Source organism: Barbus barbus (assembly GCF_936440315.1).
Source record: "Barbus barbus genome assembly, chromosome: 30".
Classification (NCBI taxonomy): Eukaryota; Metazoa; Chordata; class Actinopteri; order Cypriniformes; family Cyprinidae; genus Barbus; species Barbus barbus.
The window spans coordinates 2838271-2857511 of record NC_136758.1 but is presented as its reverse complement, the minus strand read 5'-3'; the positions used below and the strand labels follow the sequence as shown (position 1 = coordinate 2857511).

The window sequence follows — 19241 nt, the reverse complement described above, 5'->3', positions numbered from 1 at the left end:
GTGCATCTGCTGGTGTGTTTTAGGTCCAGGAGTAAACCAATGTAAAATATGCCCATGCTGATGTTGATTTAAATGTATCTTTGTTCACCCCTTAAATGTTTGGTTTCTGTGTAATGAAAGAATGGCAATCTGTAATTTTTTTAATTTTTCAGAAAATCCTAGATTATGGTTGAAGAAGATACAAAGCCATGAGACTAGAATCATTAAGCTGCCATTATTTGAAATATGAGGTTGTTGTGAAACTGTAGCAATGACAAAGCATTTTGTGAAGTGAACCCTTGTCATTTAACAAGGAAAAATCACACTCTGCCTGAACACATGATCAACCTACAGAGGATTATCTAATCAAATGTAAAATGGCTGAATCCTGCTGGCGGCTGTACATGTAAGTAGTTTTAAAGCAATCATGGAAACACTCTCATTTGGAGCCCTAAATCCTCAGGGTGGTGGTTCGGTTATAGATTGCACCAACGTGGGTTTAGGTGCCCTGTATAGTTGCAAATTAGATATCCAAATGTATTATTTTCCAACTATTCGGTTTAGAAAGATGACTAGATCAAGCTTTGCCATCTGCATGGATTTTCAAAATGCCTTTGAATGAAGACTTCACCTTGATTTATGGTTCCATCTTATACATTACACAAACTAATCACTTCTTATGCATGAGAGGCTTCTCTAGTGCATTTTTTGTTCCCTGTCACAATATGCAAAGCCAGCTATTTAGGGGGGAAAAAAGAGGTATGCTGTTATAGTCCATCTAAACCTGATAAAACAGTTCCAGTAATCGGCCTGTTCCCAGTCCCAGTACTTTCTTTAGCGCAATGTACACTATTGTTGCAGTGGTTTCACATTAAAAATGCCTTCTAATTTGAATGAGACATTTGTAAGATATTGGTATAAATTATAATTCCAGATTAAAATCAGTGATTTTATCCTTGTATCTTTTATCAGACCCATACCTTAATATGTCCCATTCATGAAATATTTTGATACTGGTAATGAGGTAATTACGCTATAGTGCACTGTGGGGAAAACACTTGCATAGCACCCTGAATGTATGGTGTTATCTGTCACCACTGTGTAATGTCATGTATTATTATGCTATGTTATGATTTCTTGAACTCTAAATTGCTCCTCTGTTGATTGAGTCTGCATACCTGAAGTTTATTTCACTCACACAGCATTGTGAAAAAGTTATTTCCAAAAAAACATGTATTTAATTTTTAACAAGTTCATTGTAATGTTTAATGTATATTTAATTTTGATTGCCATTTCAACAAAACTGATTAAGGTCCTCTAATATAAAACATTACACTGAAATGTGGTTTCCCAGTGGCTATAAAGTTATCACACAACTACATTTAACACTGGATTATGTCTCAAATTAGAATGAGATGCTGTGAAAGAATAAATATTACAAATCCTATCCTCATGAGCCCAGCGCTAATGAGACCGTGGAAAAAACAGCAGACCCTCATTCTAATAAAGCATGGTGCATGGATGACTTTACACTGCTTTTTCTGCCTCAGTGGTTTGTCTCCGAGTCAATGAGAGTGTAAATGAGATGACCGGTATGATGACCATCAAACATCACTCTGATGAAGATGATCTGGAAGGAGTGGATAAATCCTGTCAATACCAGCTTCTGAAGCTAGAGGCTGCGGCTTGTTCTGCCTCAGCAGACCAATGCATGTCTTTCTGAACTCTTCATTACACACAATATTTATCATTATATATAAGATCACCTCCATCTTTGTTTAAATAGAGTTTAAATGTCCATTTTTTGAAGTCTATAAATAGGTTCATTTACATATTAAACCATAATCAGGAATCTGACTTTCACTTTTTACTTAGTTAACATGAATACAGCGTGTTTCAATCATACTGCTTCAGAGCGGTTGTTTGAAGCTAAGTTTATCCTATCATTCATCATGTTCAGGGACTTATGTGCCCCAAAATCTTGAGATGTCGAATAAAAACTTTCCAGTGGAAGTTAAATTAATTCAATTAATTATTTAAATTAATCATTTTTGCAGAGATGCTATTTTGTAAAACGTTTCCAACTATTTTTGTAATTATTATTAATTAGAAGCACCACCGTTAATAAATTGAATGGTCTGTTATGAGACCCATTTATTATATTTAAATATAAAATATATTTAAAAGCCCTGTAAAAACTACCGCAGGTGGCCCACGACAGGATAAAAATGGCAAACAATTTAGATTTCCGGAAAATAGGATTTGAACCTCATATTTCTATTTTTTCATTTAATTATTAGTATTGTTTTTTTATGTTATTCATGACAAAACATTATCACAATTGTACAAAAGTAAGAAAAACTGTGGCATTTATAAGGTATGGCATTTGTAAATATGTTAATTGGCGGAAACGATAGTGGCTATTTTTGTTAGGGGAGTTTTGCACACTATTAAAATGTTACAACTGAATGCTTCTTTTCTCAGTGCTGTGTGTGTGTGTGTGTGTGTGTGTGTGTGAGAGAGAGAGAGAGAGAGAGAGAGAGTGTGTGTGTGTGTGTGTGTGTGAGTGTGAGAGAGAGAGAGAGAGAGAGAGTGAGTGTGTGTGAGAGAGAGAGAGAGAGAGAGTGTGTGTGTGTGTGTGTGTGAGAGAGAGAGAGAGAGAGAGTGTGTGTGTGTGTGTGTGTGAGTGTGAGTGTGAGAGAGAGAGAGAGAGAGTGAGTGTGTGTGAGAGAGAGAGAGAGAGAGAGAGTGTGTGTGTGTGTGTGTGTGTGAGAGAGAGAGAGTGTGTGTGTGTGTGCATGTTTATGTGGTTTATGAGGACACAAATGTGTATAATGACATGGGTATGACAGAGGTATTACAATATGAAGGTGGTTTATGAGGACACTGCCTATGTCCCCGTAATTCAAAAGGCTTAAAAAACATACTAAATGGTGTTTTTTTGAAAATCTAAAAATGCACAAAGTCTCCTGTGAGGGCTAAGTTTACGTGTAGGGTTGGTGTAGGGCAATAGCACACACAGTTTGTTCAGTATAAAAACCATTACGCCTATGGAGAGTCCCCATAAACCACAAAAAACAAAATGTGTGTGTGTGTGTGTGCGTGAGAGAGAGAGAGTGAGTGAGTGTGTGTGTGTGTGTGTGTGTGTGAGAGAGAGAGAGTGAGTGAGTGTGTGTGTGTGTGTGTGAGAGAGAGAGAGAGAGTGTGTGTGTGTGTGTGTGTGTGTGACGCACTGTGGACATTTAACAGCAGTCTTTCTTCCCTCGCGCTCCTCAGAGAGAGACAGAGTTCAGAGAACATCAGCTCAGCTTTCTTTCGACATCCGGAACGAGTCAAAGTGAGTTATATGTTTACGAGATATTGTTCATTGTGTTTCTGTGTGAGGGGAAAACAGTTTGTGAGGTTCTCTCTGAAACATGAGCAGTTCATCAAAGTCTGTGTTGAGTGATAGTCTGATCGATCTCTGCTGGAGAATCATATTTCACTCTGTCTGGGTTATTGGTTTAAAAGAGTTTATTATCTGAATGAATGCTATTGGATAACATTTTAATAGGATTATTATTATTTTTTTTTTACAAAAACTTAGAAACACTGAACTGAAAGTAAACAGTCAGAGAATAAGCTAACTGAAACAGAAATTTCAGATGAATCAAAATAAGTTTCAAATATCTTTATCAGCAGTTCTTTTTATGGTGTGAAATTCATTTTTAAAAGTACAAATACCTATAGTCTTTCAGTCAACATGATGTTTAGTTTTAGATACATCTCAGTCTCGTACAGTAAAGCTGCTTTCTTGTTCAATTTGTAGTCTTTTGTATTTTGGCTGTATGTCCATTTCAATGACTGGCTGGTGTGTTTTAATGGGAGAGATTACATATACAAGTAAAGTTTACTTCATATTAATGTCTCTATGAATTTATGAAAGGTCTGAAATGTTTCACATCTGAACAAGATCTGATACAACACCTATAGGTTTGTTCTGCAGTTCAGAAAAGCACAACTTGCAGCGGCGTTGGCAGGTGGCAGCATGCTCAGACTGGCAGCAAAGCCACCATTTACTGTATTAAAGATCTTTCATAGCTTGTTTTAGGCTGTTTCAACGTGATTTCTGAGAGTGTTGCTTCACTACCCAGAAGTCTAGTGTATACAGCCAGCGCTTTCACCGTTGGCTGCCCCAAATCAAAGTTACAGTAATTTGCTTCAAACAATAGTGCCACACATACAGCACTGACACTGAAAACAAACCCCAGTGCCCCAGATCACTACATCAGGCACATTCAGAAATTAAGAACTGGCTGCTTTTAATTCATGAATGTGGATCTGGATGATGAGTTGGGATGATGGGAGAATTGATTGAACTGCATTTACACAATTGAGGAGAAACTAATAATTCATTTTGCTGAATTATCATTTCATATGGCTATCTGAGACAGATTTTAAGGTTCGTTGCTTTTGCAAAATCTGCAGGTTTTGCACTTGGCGTGCACTAATTAATTGTAATGCCACTAAATCGTAGCCTCTAAAATTCTGGCATTGTCAAAAAGTTTGTATCACAGTCATGCAAGTGCTCCTATGTGCATCAAGATTTTAAAGGTATTCTGAAGTCTGTTTTTAATTCAGTTTCACAGAAAGTGCGGTGTATGAACTTTGTACTTTTATTTTTAGCTTCAGACTATGAATTAATATAGTCAGAGGATATCAAATATGTTTGGGTCAGTTTTAAAGCACTTATTGATTGCATTTGTTTCTGTGCAAATTGTTTTGTGTTCTGAATGGCTTGAAAGTTTGGTATTGTGTCGTTTAGTGTATGTTGCACAGTTTTGTTTTGCTTTTCCTCAGCAAAAAAATCTCTGACTTCATGCTTGTTTTTTGACAGTTCAGGGCTGTGAATTGTTCATTCTAGGGTACTAAATAAAGGAAAATCTAAAGTTTTGATTTGCATGGCAATGGTTGCAAATGTTAAATCTCAAATAGCGCTTTCCTGGGGCTGTTTGGCATGCGTTCCTGCGTTGCCAATCTAATGTTTTTTTTTTTTCTTGTTATTTTTCTTCATAATTCATGTTTTGAGCCGAGGTGATGTGTCTTGTCTGTTTGAGCATGCACAGCTTCAGGGCTTTTCCAAATGAACAGAAAGCTAACACACACCTTTGTCTGTTGCAGGACGGACGTTGGGTGTGTGAATATTGAATTGTCAGAAAACAGGTATATTGTCCACGTGTCATCTGGACACATAATATTTTGTGGTTTAAGCATGTGTGCTGTGTGTTGTATCCAGTCAGGATTGACTTTGAGTCATCAGGATGCTGTCGGTTGTGGCCTGTCTACAGCTGCTACTGGCCTCTGCTTTCATGGTGAGTGAAATCTTGCAGTAGTCTATAACAGATGACCGATCCAGTCAATAAATTACACTTGCATCATCATGTAAGGTAGAAGGAAATCTTGGAGATGTGTAACTGTTAAGCAAAACATCCCAGCACATGGTGTGAGAGGACAAACCTCATCTGCTTTAAAATTCATATCTAAATTAGGGATGGGGGCGGATCGATCCTAAAGTATCGATACTTTCGATTCTGGTGTTGTATCGAAAGGATCGATCCTCACATAAAAATATTGATTCTAAAGTGCATTTTTTTTAAACCACTAATTTTATTTATCAAGAAACTCGGTGCATAAAATAAGCTTCTAAATGGAAAAAAATAGACTATATTAGCGAACAATAGTGTTGGATAGAGCTATTTCTCCTGCTCATTGGAGCGCACGCAAAAGCTGAAAGACAGAACCAACCAATCACAGACAGCGTTCGCTGCTGACGCATGGCTCAGTCAGAACCTTTGTTCAAATAGAGCTGCGTTTCCCAAAAGCATCAGATGCATATAGATCCTAAGAAACCATTGCCACATTATTACATTACATTAAATATCATTATTACTATATATCAAATTAATTCTGAAAAATGCTAGTTTGTGTAAGTAAATTTAAACTGTTGTTAAAAGTTCAAATGGATTCTGTTATGTTCTGTAATTGCTGTTAATAAATCTGGCAGAACAAAAATATGCTAAAATTTTGCTTTTAGGAGTACAACATTCTGGCAGCCTTTTAAAAAAAATGAACCATGGTTTTATTACAGTAACCACAGTATTTGTAGTAAAACTGTAGTAACCACAAATAATAATAATAATAATAATAATACATTTTAGTACTTACTATATGTAACACCATGTTTATTTTTCATGAGGTACCCTCAAAGGTACTGAGGGTTTGAGGTTACTGCCCCAGTAAAGGGCTAAAATACAATTTTAGTATATCTCATTTCTGACAGTATAAACAAAAAAGGCTTTAAAACATGGCTTTAAAATCTAATATTAAGTGAGTATAATTACTGATTATATTCGTTTAATCATTTAAAAGATCATTTTAGTTTACAAGTATCGGTATTGGTATCGATATCGAAGATACTGGGCTTGAAAATATCGGTATCGGATCGAAAATAAAATAAGAGGTATCACCCAATCTAAATGCTGGCCACATTTCATATACTCAGAAACATAGTACAGAAATACTCAACTGAACTGTTTGTTCAGGAACAATACAGTATGTAATATTAAAATACAATAGTGGCCCCCAGAATATTTGGAGACATTTGAGCACTTAAGTCACACTTAAAGTTGCAATGAAATCAATTTTTTCTTCTGTATTATGATGTACATCTGAGTTTGGGGGGCGGGACTTTCTATGCATCAGTTGTTGAAATGTGGGCGTGGCTCTCAGTTTAATCTCACTAAATGAATGGAGAAATCCTGGCTGCATAGGTTAAATAAAAATTAAAACATGAAACATATACATGGATGAATTGTTAACACATAAGAAAATGTGTTAAGAAAACAGATTAGAAAAGTGCTCCACTTATCTCGACGTTTTCTTCGGGGGTTTTTTCCACATCACAGGTGTTTTAGCAGAGGAACTACAGGTGTACTTGATCACATTAACAACATTATCACACAGCTACTTGCCAAACCAATAAATGGACACACATGAAAAATGATTATTTAATTGAGTTGGATTTGTTTTTCATGCAAGAAGAAATGGTGTGGAGTGACACTTGCAACATTTATGGTAGCTATGTAATGCACTCATTACTTTTGAGGGGGCACAAGTGGGGGGGGGGGGGTCATCATGTGACACAGCAGCCGCAATAGCACTTATGTTCTTATGTTTTATTTTATTGTTTTCCTTTTTATTCGAAACATTCCCAAATGCATTAACTATATCATGAAATATCTCAATTCTCACCTTTATAGATTATGTTAGTTGATCTATTGTGGGCGATGGTCAAAAAAAAACTAATAATTTAATCTATTAACTATGCATAAAAACCTGTCTGTTCACTTGAGTAACAGATATGGGTGTCATGCCATAACATATTTTAATACGACTGACTTTATATTTAATGTGAATTAACATTGAAAGTTAATATGAATAAAAACATTGTAAGTTAGGCTACTAATCCACACTTTCATTGTACAGATAGAGTCAAAAATCACTTTAGCATCATTATTCGAAAAAGAAAGTATACCAAGATTGACCAGTCAAAATGAAGCATTCCAGAGATGTTGTGAATTAATCAAATGTAACTGATACGAGCACAATATTTCAGTTATCTTAATATACCACAGAGTGATTAAAGTCGGCATTCACCTTTTCTACTTGGCAAATACTTGATGTAGTGTGAATTATTGTTAATGATTTATGTTTCTTTTAAAAAAATGTCATAACTGGACCTTCCAGTGAAAATGGCAGATTTCTCTCTGGTGACATATGCAGGTCTTCTCCAATCATTTAGCAGGACTTTTCTGATCATTTTCTTAAACTCCGCCCCTGCAAGCTCACCTCTGCTTTTGAGAGCCACGCCCACATCTCAACATCCAATCAACAACTGCTGCACTGAACCAAGTCCTGCCTTACATTACATTAAATTTTTTTCTTTTCAGATCATCATTTAGGATGTATATCATAATGTGGCAGAAAATATCTGTCGCAGCTTACATTTCCTCATGACTTTAACTACACTGTAAAAAAATGAAAAGTTGACTTAACTTAAAATTTCAAGGCACAGCTTTTTTGAGTTTACTTAACATTGGACAAAGTTGTTCACTCAACCCAAGTCACCGAGTAAAGTCACATCTCTTTTTTTGTTCAGCTAACACAGTTTTGTTAGTTAAAAAGACTTGTAGTGCTTTTCCAGTGTGTCTCAAATAATGCTCTGTGAACTTTTTTTATAGACAAAGATGTTTTGTTCTAGTTAGAATTTATACAGTGTTATAAAATAAAACCATAACTGCAGGCTTCAAGTTTTGCTTATTATCTTGAATGTTGATGTAATTTTTTTGTTTGTTTGTTTCTTGGAAGAAAAACAGAAGGTTCAAAAAGCCACTACATTATCAAACATACGTTTATATACAAATGACAAACATTAATGGATAAGTTAGTCTAATAGTTAGACAACATTGTCTTTGTTTGTAAGACAACTTACAAGAATAATATATCCAGAAAATGGACAAAAGTGGCTGAACATACTCTACGCCTCAAAACTAGACACTAACCGCAAGAACGGTGGCAATCAACAAATGTTAAAAAGATGAGCCCTTTACATCACAGTACAACAATAATGACAAAACCACAACAAAACAGTTTAAATGTAATCAGCAAAACCTATAACCTATCCTATAACAGTAACTGCATAATTTATTCATGCTGCAATGCATGCTGGGAACTCAAAGCCTTAACAGTTCAACAATATGCAAATCTTTGTTCAGACAACTGTGTTTGACTGATTGGGACAACATTTGGGGTAATTATGTTGGTCTGACAAGGGGTTTTATGTAGTTTCAAGAAAATAGCATTTTTTAGTATTTGAGACTCAAAAGGTTTCGTAAACTGGAAAATGTGCAGTTGCATTTTTTACAGTGGAACTTCATACAGTATGTGATTTGATAAAAACGGATGATTTGCTAACTTGCTAACCGTGTTCATAGCAACCCACCGGTGATTTCTGGGAGGAGTGGGGCCCGTATGGCGAATGCAGTCGCAGCTGTGGCGGTGGGGTTACGGTGAGGACGAGACGATGTGTAACCCAGCGGTGAGTGGCCGACTCTCATCACTTTCACAGCCTCATGTCATTGAGAGACTTTTATTTACTCTCATTCTAATGTCATCCAGTGGCCTTCGATGAGTTAACTTGAGTTAGTTCAGGGACGAAGCAGATGTCAAGGGGTTCATCAGAGCTGAAAACGAGATTTTGAACAGTGCTTTGAATGCACAGGAGAGAGAGAGTTATTCTTCTGTAGCTGAAAGGAGAATATCCAGTTGAAAAGAAGACTGTAAGCTGAGACGTGAACATAGTCAAGGCAGGTCAAGGCAGCTGTGTCATTATTCAGTGTGGGGAAGAGCCCACGATTGAAAGTACAAGTCATCATCCTAGTTTATGTCTTGTGGCTTTTTAGAGAAAAACATGCCTGGCCTCGAAGTGTTCAGTTAAAGAACCCCTATTCTCTATCCCTGTCCTTAAGATATTACTTTACACCCTTAAAAATAAAAGTCTGGTATTGGCATCTGAAAAAAAAAAATCACTAAGAATCAGCAAGTGAATTAAATGTGAAATTATGTAAAAATGTATGTGAAAAGTAGAAAGATTTTCTTGTCCCATGCAGAACCTTTACCATCCATGAGAACTTTCCATGGGTTCTTCATAGTGAGATTTTAGAAATGTTCTTCACACTAAGAAAAAAATAGGTTATTTTAAGAACTGATTACTGAAAGGTTATTTGAGGAACCAAAACATGGTTCTTGTATGGCATCACTGCAAACCCTTTTGGAACCTTTGTTTTTAAAAGTGTATCATCTGTTCATCTTACAGAAGTAATATGCAAGGTTTCTTTAGTAAAGTATGCACTTTAAGAGGAACGTGGTGCATTGTATAACTGTGTGTTTCAGTGATAGGGTCTTAGCTGGGGAAACTCTTCACCAGGACATTGAGAGCTTTGGTCATAAATCTGGGTGTTGGAATCTGGTCTGCGAGTTTAGTCTTGCATTTTTACTCAGTGAACGGCGCTTATGAAAACGAGGCAGATTTTATATAAATGTACCACTCCTCTTTAAATCGTTTGCCCAGCCCAAATTAAGTTAAATAATAGTTTCCCATAAGAAAGAGTATTCATACAGTATTCCTACCAGTTGGAATGTCTTCTGTCTTTGTTTGCATGAAATAACCATATTATTATGCATGCACGATGCATTGAGAAACATAAAGGTGTGTGTCAGAACTTCCCAGAAACTGAGTTTTACAAGTGAACTCAATAACATGTGAGAAATTTGAGCTTCTGAATACATTTCTCGCTCAAGACGTCCCCCTGAGGCGATGTTTCTGGGAATTTCAGACGTCTCTCTTCCAGCATGGTGCAACTCCTGCGTCTTTTTGTCTCGCTGTGTGAATCACACACTGCTCCCTGACTTTTACCTCACAATATTACCGTCTGTCATGTGCTGACATAACATTAAGAAATACTGGAAACTCCACGCAGCTGTATCTGATCATTATTGATGTTAATGATGTATGAGGATGATGCCTTTGGACCAGACGAGTAAAGGTATGAAGTAGTGCAGACACACTCGGTACACACCTATAAGCACACCTATAACACTTGTTATGATCTCTGTGCTTTTGTGTGTCTGCGTGGGTGTGTTTCTTTAGCGAGGGCGTGCGTTTGTATGCATCCTTTGACATGTCTATAAAATGAGACACTTGATTTTTGGGTGTTTTCAAACTTTTGTGGGCTCTAAGAGACATTTAAAATAATGTTGTGTTGTGAAAAGTGCTGTACAAATAAATGTGAATGGCATTGAATTTTGTCTTATATGTGACCCTGGAGCACAAAACCAGTCTTAAGTTGCTGGAGTATATTTGCAGCAATAGCCAAAAATACATTGTATGGGACAAAATTATCCATTTTTCTTTTATGCCAAAAATCATGATAAGTAAAGATCATGTTCCATGAAGATATTTTGTAAATTTCCTACCGTAAATATATCAAAACTTAATTTTTAATTAGTAATATGCATGGCTAAGAGCTTAATTTGAACAACTTTAAAGGAGATTTTCTCAATATTTAGATTTTTTTGCACCGTCAGATTCCAGATTTTCAAATAGTTGTATCTCATCCAAATATTGCTAACAAACCATACATCAATGGAAAGCTTATTTATTCAGATGATGTATTAATCTCAATTTCTAAAAATTGACCCTTATGACTGGTTTTGTGGTCCAGGGTCATGTATGTTGAATGCTGCAACTCTTAATTGAACACTTGATATCACTTTATTTTTCAGTCCTGTTCCTCATATACATACTATGTACTTATTGTAGTAATTACAATAACTAGGTACTAACCCTGAACCTACTCCTAAACCTAACCCTAACCCATGTAGTTACCTTATATTACCAGTACTTGCTTGGGTAAGTACACTGTAAGTACACATAATTACACGTACTGTAAAATAAAGTGCAACCGAACACTAATTATTTTCATGATTGCATAATGCTAAATATTTTTGGCAGTTGCCAGTTACCATGCTAAATTACAGTAATGTTACACAACAACACTGAGTTGACAGTATTTCTCAGATTTTTTTTTAAGTAAGCATGTTAAAAACAGTCAACTGCAAATATGAATACTTGGTTTTACCAGATCGCCTTGCAGTACTGTGTTTTGTGAAAACATCCTAGTAAAATCTCACCTTTAGTTCTCGTGTCCTCTTTCTACAGAACTGATGGAGGTCATAGCTGTGTGGGTCCAGAGAAGTCCTATCGCTCATGTAATATCCAGGTACACACTGGAAATCTGACCCATGTGCATTTTAGACATAATTAGTACCATACTAAAGTTCATTGCTTTTGGGCATTGCATATTGTATTTTGCTTTGACATTATTAATATCTACATTATCATTCAAAAGTTTGTGGTCATAAAGTGTTTTTGACAGAAATCTCTTCTGCTCACTACGACTGCACATTTTTGATCAAAAATACAGTAAAAAACAGTAAAATTGTGAAAAACAATTGCAATTTAAAACAGCTGTTTTCTTTGTGCATATCTGTTAAACTATAATTTATGTCTGTGATGCGCAGCTGTATTTTCAGCATCATTACTGCAGTCTTCAGTGTCACATGATCTTCAGAAATCATTCTAATATACTGATTTACTGCTCAACAAACATTTCTGATTATTATCAATGTTGAAAACAGTTGTGCTGCTTAATATTTTTGTGAAAACTGTGATACGTTTTTTCCCCCAGGATTCAAAAGAACAGCATTTTTTTTCCAAACTGAAGCTTTTTGTAGCATTATAAATGTTTTTACTGTCACTTTGTATCAATTTAATACATCCATGCTGAATCAAAGTATTAATTTTCTGACCCCAAACCTTCTTTTTTTCTGAGTTATCAGGACTGTCCCGAGGGATCCAGGGATTTCAGAGAGGAGCAGTGCTCTCAGTTTGATGGCTCTGATTTTCAAGGAAAGCGCTACAAATGGCTGCCATACTACGGTGGTATGTACAGACAGGAAGTGATTCTGTGTGGCAGGGCTGATTCACCTCAAAATGAACATTTGAGCATGGAATACTAGAGGTTTAGCAGAAAATCTGTGCAGGTGACAGTGCCGATGTTATGCTGTATCTTCCCTCTTCTCTTCAGGAGAAAACCCCTGTGAGCTCAACTGCATTCCCAGAGGAGAGAACTTCTACTATCGGCACAAGTCTGCGGTGGTGGACGGCACACCCTGCCATCCCGGAGCAAAGGACATCTGTGTGGACGGGCTCTGTAAGGTTAGCGCAACAGTCTACTTCAGTCATCTACACTTACTTTAACTTTAACTTACCTGAGTGTGGAATAAATCTCATATCATTTTTGAAGGAGTTGCTCTTTTCGACCAGATGGTCGACCAGTGGATAATTGAAGCCCAGTAGTGTATCTACATTTCATTTTTATTTTTAGATTTAGATTTTCTTTCTTCTTCAAAGCAGATGAATTTAGAGACAGAACCACTCTTGGTAAATTCTCTTTGAGTGGTTTCTAAATTCATTCCCCATTACTGCACCGATGCTAAAGCCATCTAAACACTGCTTGTGTAACAAATCCCCTGCCCACAGGAACACATTTCAGAACAAGTACTGGCAGACCTCAATTCGCCTGCTTTGTTCCTATTAGAGAGCTCAGTCCAAAGTTCAGTTTTTGTGAGCCCCCTATAAGAAATGAGTCTAATCGGAAATGACCAGCCCAATTATGGAGGTCTTACTTAAAGGGATAGTTCACCCAAAAAAGAAACTCCTGTCACTGTTTACTCAATGTTGTTCCAAACCCAGACTTTTGTTCATCCTCAGAACACAAATGGAGGATATTTTATATATATCGCTCCATTAACAGTCCATACAATCAAAACTTAGCTTTAAAAAGTTCATAAAGAGATTGTGAAAGCATTTGCTTTATTTAATGAAATATTTAATTTGGGCTTTTACTCACATCAGGGTCATTAACATTTACTAGGGGAAAAAAAAAAGAACTAGAAAAATATATAAATAAACATATTTAATTTCATCGAATTGCCAAGGCAACATTTTTCATTTTCATTTAGGCAAAAATTTATGAAAATCTTAAATATTATTAATAAAAATGACAAAAAACACAAAACAAAATCTTTAACAAAAATTTAAATATAAAATATTAAAATGAAAACTAATAATAAAACATAAGTCTCTCAGAGATAACACTGATTCACATATAAACTTTAATCAGCACGCATACACAGAGCAAAACATGAAGAGTGAGAAAATGATGACATAATTTTCTTTTGAATCATCTAACCCTTTAAAACTGACTATCATCCAGACATCCCTCCCGACTGACTAGTCAATTATGGAAATATGCAGTTTTGCACATCCCTAGTGCAGGTGCTTTCTTGCCTGCTGTGGTTTAGTAAATATTATGACTGCCTAACAGCTTTAAATGCTTGGAATTCATTTTAACGTTTAGTCATTTGTTCTTGGTTTTTCAATGAGGTCTACTCAGAATAATCAGCATATACACATTGCTTTAAATTTGACATTTTAAAAGTAGGAAGACAGTGAAAACAGTGAACTTTCTTTTTTTGTTTAAAAAAGCATAAGAGCCTTTAATTGGCTGTTTGAGATTTCTCAGTGGACATCACAATCTTTGCTAAATCGCGCAGCCTCAGTCCCTGTATTTGACCTTGACTGTGGAGGGAACTACAGCTCTGTTTCTGTTCTTTGTCTGCTCACAGCGTCTCGGCTGTGATAACATGCTGGAGTCGCTCCAGGAGGAGGATCCCTGTCTACAGTGTGGAGGAAACGGACAGTCATGCAGTCTAATCAAAAACAATTTCTCAATGCGAAACCTGCCCAAAGGTAAACTCACCCAAGATACAATCGCATTTACATTTTATATGTATGATCCTGTGCCTGAAAAAGTAGATTTATCTCTTGCTTACAGGTTACAATCAGATGTTCATCATCCCTGTTGGGGCGACCACTATACGCATCAAGGAAGCAGTACCGACACGCAATTACCTTGGTGAGTGTATGTGAGTAAGATCCTAATCCTAATATTTTCATCAGCATCACTGACTGTTTTATCCTTGCATTTTTCCTCTGACAGCAATCAAAAACCTGCGTGGTGAGTACTACCTTAACGGACATTGGGTGATCGATGTATCTCGTGCCACATCTATTGCTGGCACCGTGCTGTATTACCAGAGGGGAACCGAGGGTGAAACAACTCCTGAGATAATCACAGGCCGCGGCCCGACCACTGAGCCCCTAGTGATAGAGGTGAGAGCCCATTTAAGGTTTCTATTAGATTTGTGTGTGTTAATTAATGTTAGAAGTAAAATGCATAATTAATCAAAATAAAACTGAAAGTGGGATATGGCTAGTGCAGTCATCCAATAGTAAATGCAATAGTAAATGCTCTGTTTTAATTGAATATATATATATATCTCTGTCATGAACTCAGCCTCTGTGGCTCCCTCCGATCACCACCAGAGGGAACCCTCACCTGAGTATTAACTCATTTCCCATCACACCCCGTACCTGATGTACCAGGTGTTCCCCATTGACTGGTCTATTTAATCTGCTCAACCCTTGCTCTCATTGCGAAGTCTTGTTCTTGCCATGCGTTTATCCCGTGTTTGATTTCCTGTTGCCGACCTGGACTGTTTACCCATTTATAATAGAACTCTGCCTGCCTAATCTGACTCTGCCTGCCTTGCTGATCTGTTTTGTTATCTGTCTGCCGCCTGCCCAGACCTCTAGCCCGAACTCTGTTTATGATTCTGCACTGCCTACGTGGTACCTGACGCCTGTGATTGACCTATGCTTGTATGACCATTCTTACATTTACATTTATGCATTTAGCAGACGCTTTTATCCAAAGCAACTTACATTGCATTCAAGTTACAGTTTTTACATTTTATCAGCTCTTGCTTTCCCTGGGAATCGAACCCATGACATTGGCGTTGCTAGCGCCATGCTCCACTATTTGAGCTACAGGAACGCCTGTACAATCTTATGTGATAATAAAGCTGCACATGGATCTTAAAGACACTGCCTCTGCATTACAGAATATATATATATATATACAGGTGCAGCTAAAAAAATTAGAATATTGTGAAAAAGTTCTTTATTTTTTGTAACTTCAGTAAAACATTCATATATTCTAGATTCATTACATGTAATGTTTTTTTTTATCCGTATGGGCTTCAGGTCAGGCATGTTGGCTGGCCAATCAAGCACAGTAATATCATGGTCAGCAAACCACTTGGAAGTGGTTTTGGCACTGTGGGCAGGTGTTAAAGTCCTGCTGGAAAAGTAAATCAGCATCTCCATAAAGCTTGTCAGCAGATGGAATCATAAGTGCTCTAAAATCTCCTGGTAAACAGCTGCATTGACTTTGGACTTGATAAAACACAATGGACCAACACCAGCAGACGGCAGGGCACTCCAAATCATCAATGACTTCAGAAACTTCACACTGGACTTCAAGGAGCTTGCATTCTGTGCCTCTCCAGTCCCTCCAGACCCCAGACCTTGATTTCCAAATGAAAAGCAAAATTTACTTTTATCTGAAAAGAGGACTTTGGAGCACTGAGCAACAGTCCAGTTCTTTTTCTCCACAGCCCAGGTAAGACGCTTCTGACGTTGTCTCTGGTTCAGAAATGGCTTGGTAGCCCTTTTCCTGAAGACGTCTGAGCGTGGAGACTCTTGATGCACTGACTCCAGCTTCAGTCCACTCCTTGTGAAGCTCTCACAAGTGTTTGAATCAGCTTTGCTTGACAGTATTCTCAAGCTTGCAGTCATCCCTGTTGCTTGTGCACCTTTTCCGACCCAATTTAGTCCTTCCAGTCAACTTTGCATTTAATATGCTTTGATACAGCACTCTGTGAACAGCCACAGCTTTCAGTAATGACCCTCTGTGGCTTACCCTCTTTGTGGAGGACGTCAATGATTGTTTTCTGGACCATTGCCAAGTCAGCAGTCTTCCCCATTGTTGTGGTTTCAAAGAACAAGAGATACCCAGAATTTATACTGTTGGGATGGTCATTTAATGAAACTCAAATGTAAATATTCTAATATTTTGAGATACTGCATTTTTGACGCTCAACACACAATCATATTCATAAAAAGTAATAAGACTAACTTATCTTTCCAGTGCTGATGCCGCTCCCTCTCTTGTCATTGAAATTCTCTCTCATCTTGAATTTAGCTGATGATGAATAAAATGCAGTGCATATCTGTTACTTTTGTTGACGTGAATTCCATTCAATTTGCATATAGCGCGGAAATTGAAGATCAGATTTATATCCGTTTTGCGGAGACAAATTTATGTGTCCAATTGTAAATGGAACTGTTTTAACAAATCAAATTGTTTTCCGATCACAGAAAACGCATGAAGTAACCAGGTGTAAACTGGCCCAAAAAGGAACAAAACAAATCTGTGTCAGTATGTGTAAAATCCAAGACCACTGCAATGAAGAAGAGCCTGTAACTGTGTACCTTCACCTGTTTGAGACATATTTTACACAGAACACTATGACCATCAGTGTCTGTTTCTCTTCAGCTCATCACTCAAGAGGGCAATGAGGGAGTGGAGTATGAGTATTATTTGCCGAACGGACGCTCGATGGAGGGATATTACTGGAGCTACGGCTCCTGGTCTGCCTGCAGCAAGGAGTGCGGCTCAGGTCAGTGTCAGAGCGCCAATAAGCAGTTTGCATTGAGGAAATATGGCAGGTTTAGCCTCTGGGTTTTTTAGAAGGACACAGGAAGAGTGTCTGTTTCATTTAAGGCAAGATACTACAGGTAAAACCATTGTATTTTAGTGCACTGGTCATAATTTAGACTAGTGGAAAGAAAACAAGATACACATTTAAGTGTTTTATTACAATTGATCTATTAGCATCTGTAGATTTCAATTATAATACATATCTTTAGCGGCTGCTTTCTCAAAATGACTCAGAAATCTCCACTTCAGCAGCGCTGGAAACTGAATTATGAATTATGGTGATATTGTATTAAAGATTGCGGTGCTGTAGTTCACTGAATTTGGGATTAAGACAAGTCAAGCCATACTTTTTTAATATAGTTATTTATACAATACAGATTGTTTCAATGCAACTTCACATAAATAAACAGGAAAATAAAAATGTTAATGTTGTATATGTTGTATTGTAAAATAACAATGTCAAATTATGAAACCAATTCAATTTCTGCTGTAAAGCAGCTTTTAAGACAATAGTGTCATCACTCAGCTCAATTTAGTTCAAATTCGGATTACTGCCAGAAACAGCTAACTAGGCTTTTTAAATGGCCATGTTGTGGATTCTGTTAAAAATGCATAGATTTGTGTCATAAACACCCTGGACTGATCAGGACTGATAGGGTGTGTATCAAAGCAGCCAGCTCCAGTAGAGCCAAGCGGCACATCCTGAGGAAGGTAAGCTCAAAAGTGGCTCTGTTTGAAGAATATGAAGGGGATGTTTAATTTCTGGCATATTTCATCTCTGATTAAAGACTAGCTGCAGCAGGAATCTTCAGGCAGTGTAGATGTTGTTTTCACTGAAGTACATCAGGAGCAATTGCAGTTGAGAAGCGTATCATCAGAGCTTGGGAGGGCTGCTGTTCATGAGATGCACATGATGATGTATAATAACAGTCTTTATGAATATCTAGTAAGAAGGAAAGCAGAACGGGGCTGGGTGCTAATATACAGCAGCTTATGCTGTAACTGTTGATTCTGGAAGTCTGAACAAAAAATATTTCAAACCTGGAAGACTTTGGTCATTGTTCTTTTCATGTTTATTCATTTTTGTTCATATAATGCAGGGATTCCCAAATGTTTTTGTCAGCCAGATCCCATAAAATAAAATGTTTACTTGAAATAACTGAACAAATCAAATATTTATATTTTTAGTGTTCAAGTGTTTAAATTATTATTACTTTTTTTATGATTTGACTAATTATTAACTTTTTATCAACTCACAAACTCACTGCAGTTATTTCATTAAGCCCAGTTTAGGAAACCCTGGTGTAATTTAATGTTTAATGTATTTTACTATGTTGATATAAATATAGAATTTGTGTTTTCTTCACTTTTTTTATATCAATATGCTACTTTAATGGTAAGTTTAAAACAAATTTGATAAAAAACGTAATCTGAAAGTAATCTAAAAAGTAGTCAGAATACATTACAAGATTATTTGACTAACTACAGTTTTCATCATGTAATTTGTAATCAGTAACGGACTACAATTTGTAAAGACTGTAATCTACTCTCATTGGATATGCACAAATTTACACTGATCATACCAGCCTGTTCATGTTGTCATTAAAGCAAAATAAGGACCAAATACTGGGATTTTTAACAAGGGAAAAGCCTGCTGATGTCACTTTTAGTACAGTGTATCTCAACCTTTTTGTGAAGTATAAGTCATTTCAATCAGTAATTATGTCCCCACTGGATGCAACACAAATGCCTCGTTTATAATGGGTTTTTATTGTTTTTGTGATGCTGTGTCCCGGCACAACGACACAAAAACAATAAAAACCCATTATAAACGGTAAGGGGCGTAACATTTCTGTTACATGCTTGAGGTATTCGGCCAATCACAATGCGCTGGATAGCTGGCCAATCAGAGCA

At 36.8% G+C, this 19241-nt stretch overlaps 1 protein-coding gene across 2 annotated transcripts in view; it reads left to right on the top strand.

The window, feature by feature from the left end:
• Window positions 1-3210: 3210 nt before the first annotated feature.
• The window catches only part of paplna (papilin a, proteoglycan-like sulfated glycoprotein), a 38878-nt gene continuing 22847 nt past the window's right edge, over window positions 3211-19241 (top strand). Inside the window, exons 1-10 of one of the 2 annotated variants that reach the window (XM_079385377.1) lie at window positions 3211-3316; window positions 5140-5330; window positions 9012-9115; window positions 11798-11858; window positions 12478-12580; window positions 12726-12856; window positions 14329-14452; window positions 14538-14618; window positions 14703-14875; window positions 17163-17286. In XM_079385377.1, the coding sequence (XP_079241503.1) occupies window positions 5280-5330; window positions 9012-9115; window positions 11798-11858; window positions 12478-12580; window positions 12726-12856; window positions 14329-14452; window positions 14538-14618; window positions 14703-14875; window positions 17163-17286 (952 nt within the window). In that variant the 5' untranslated portion in view covers window positions 3211-3316; window positions 5140-5279. Of the gene's footprint in view, window positions 3321-5139; window positions 5331-9011; window positions 9116-11797; window positions 11859-12477; window positions 12581-12725; window positions 12857-14328; window positions 14453-14537; window positions 14619-14702; window positions 14876-17162; window positions 17287-19241 lie in introns of both variants that reach the window. The other variant, XM_079385376.1, reaches the window with a different exon arrangement.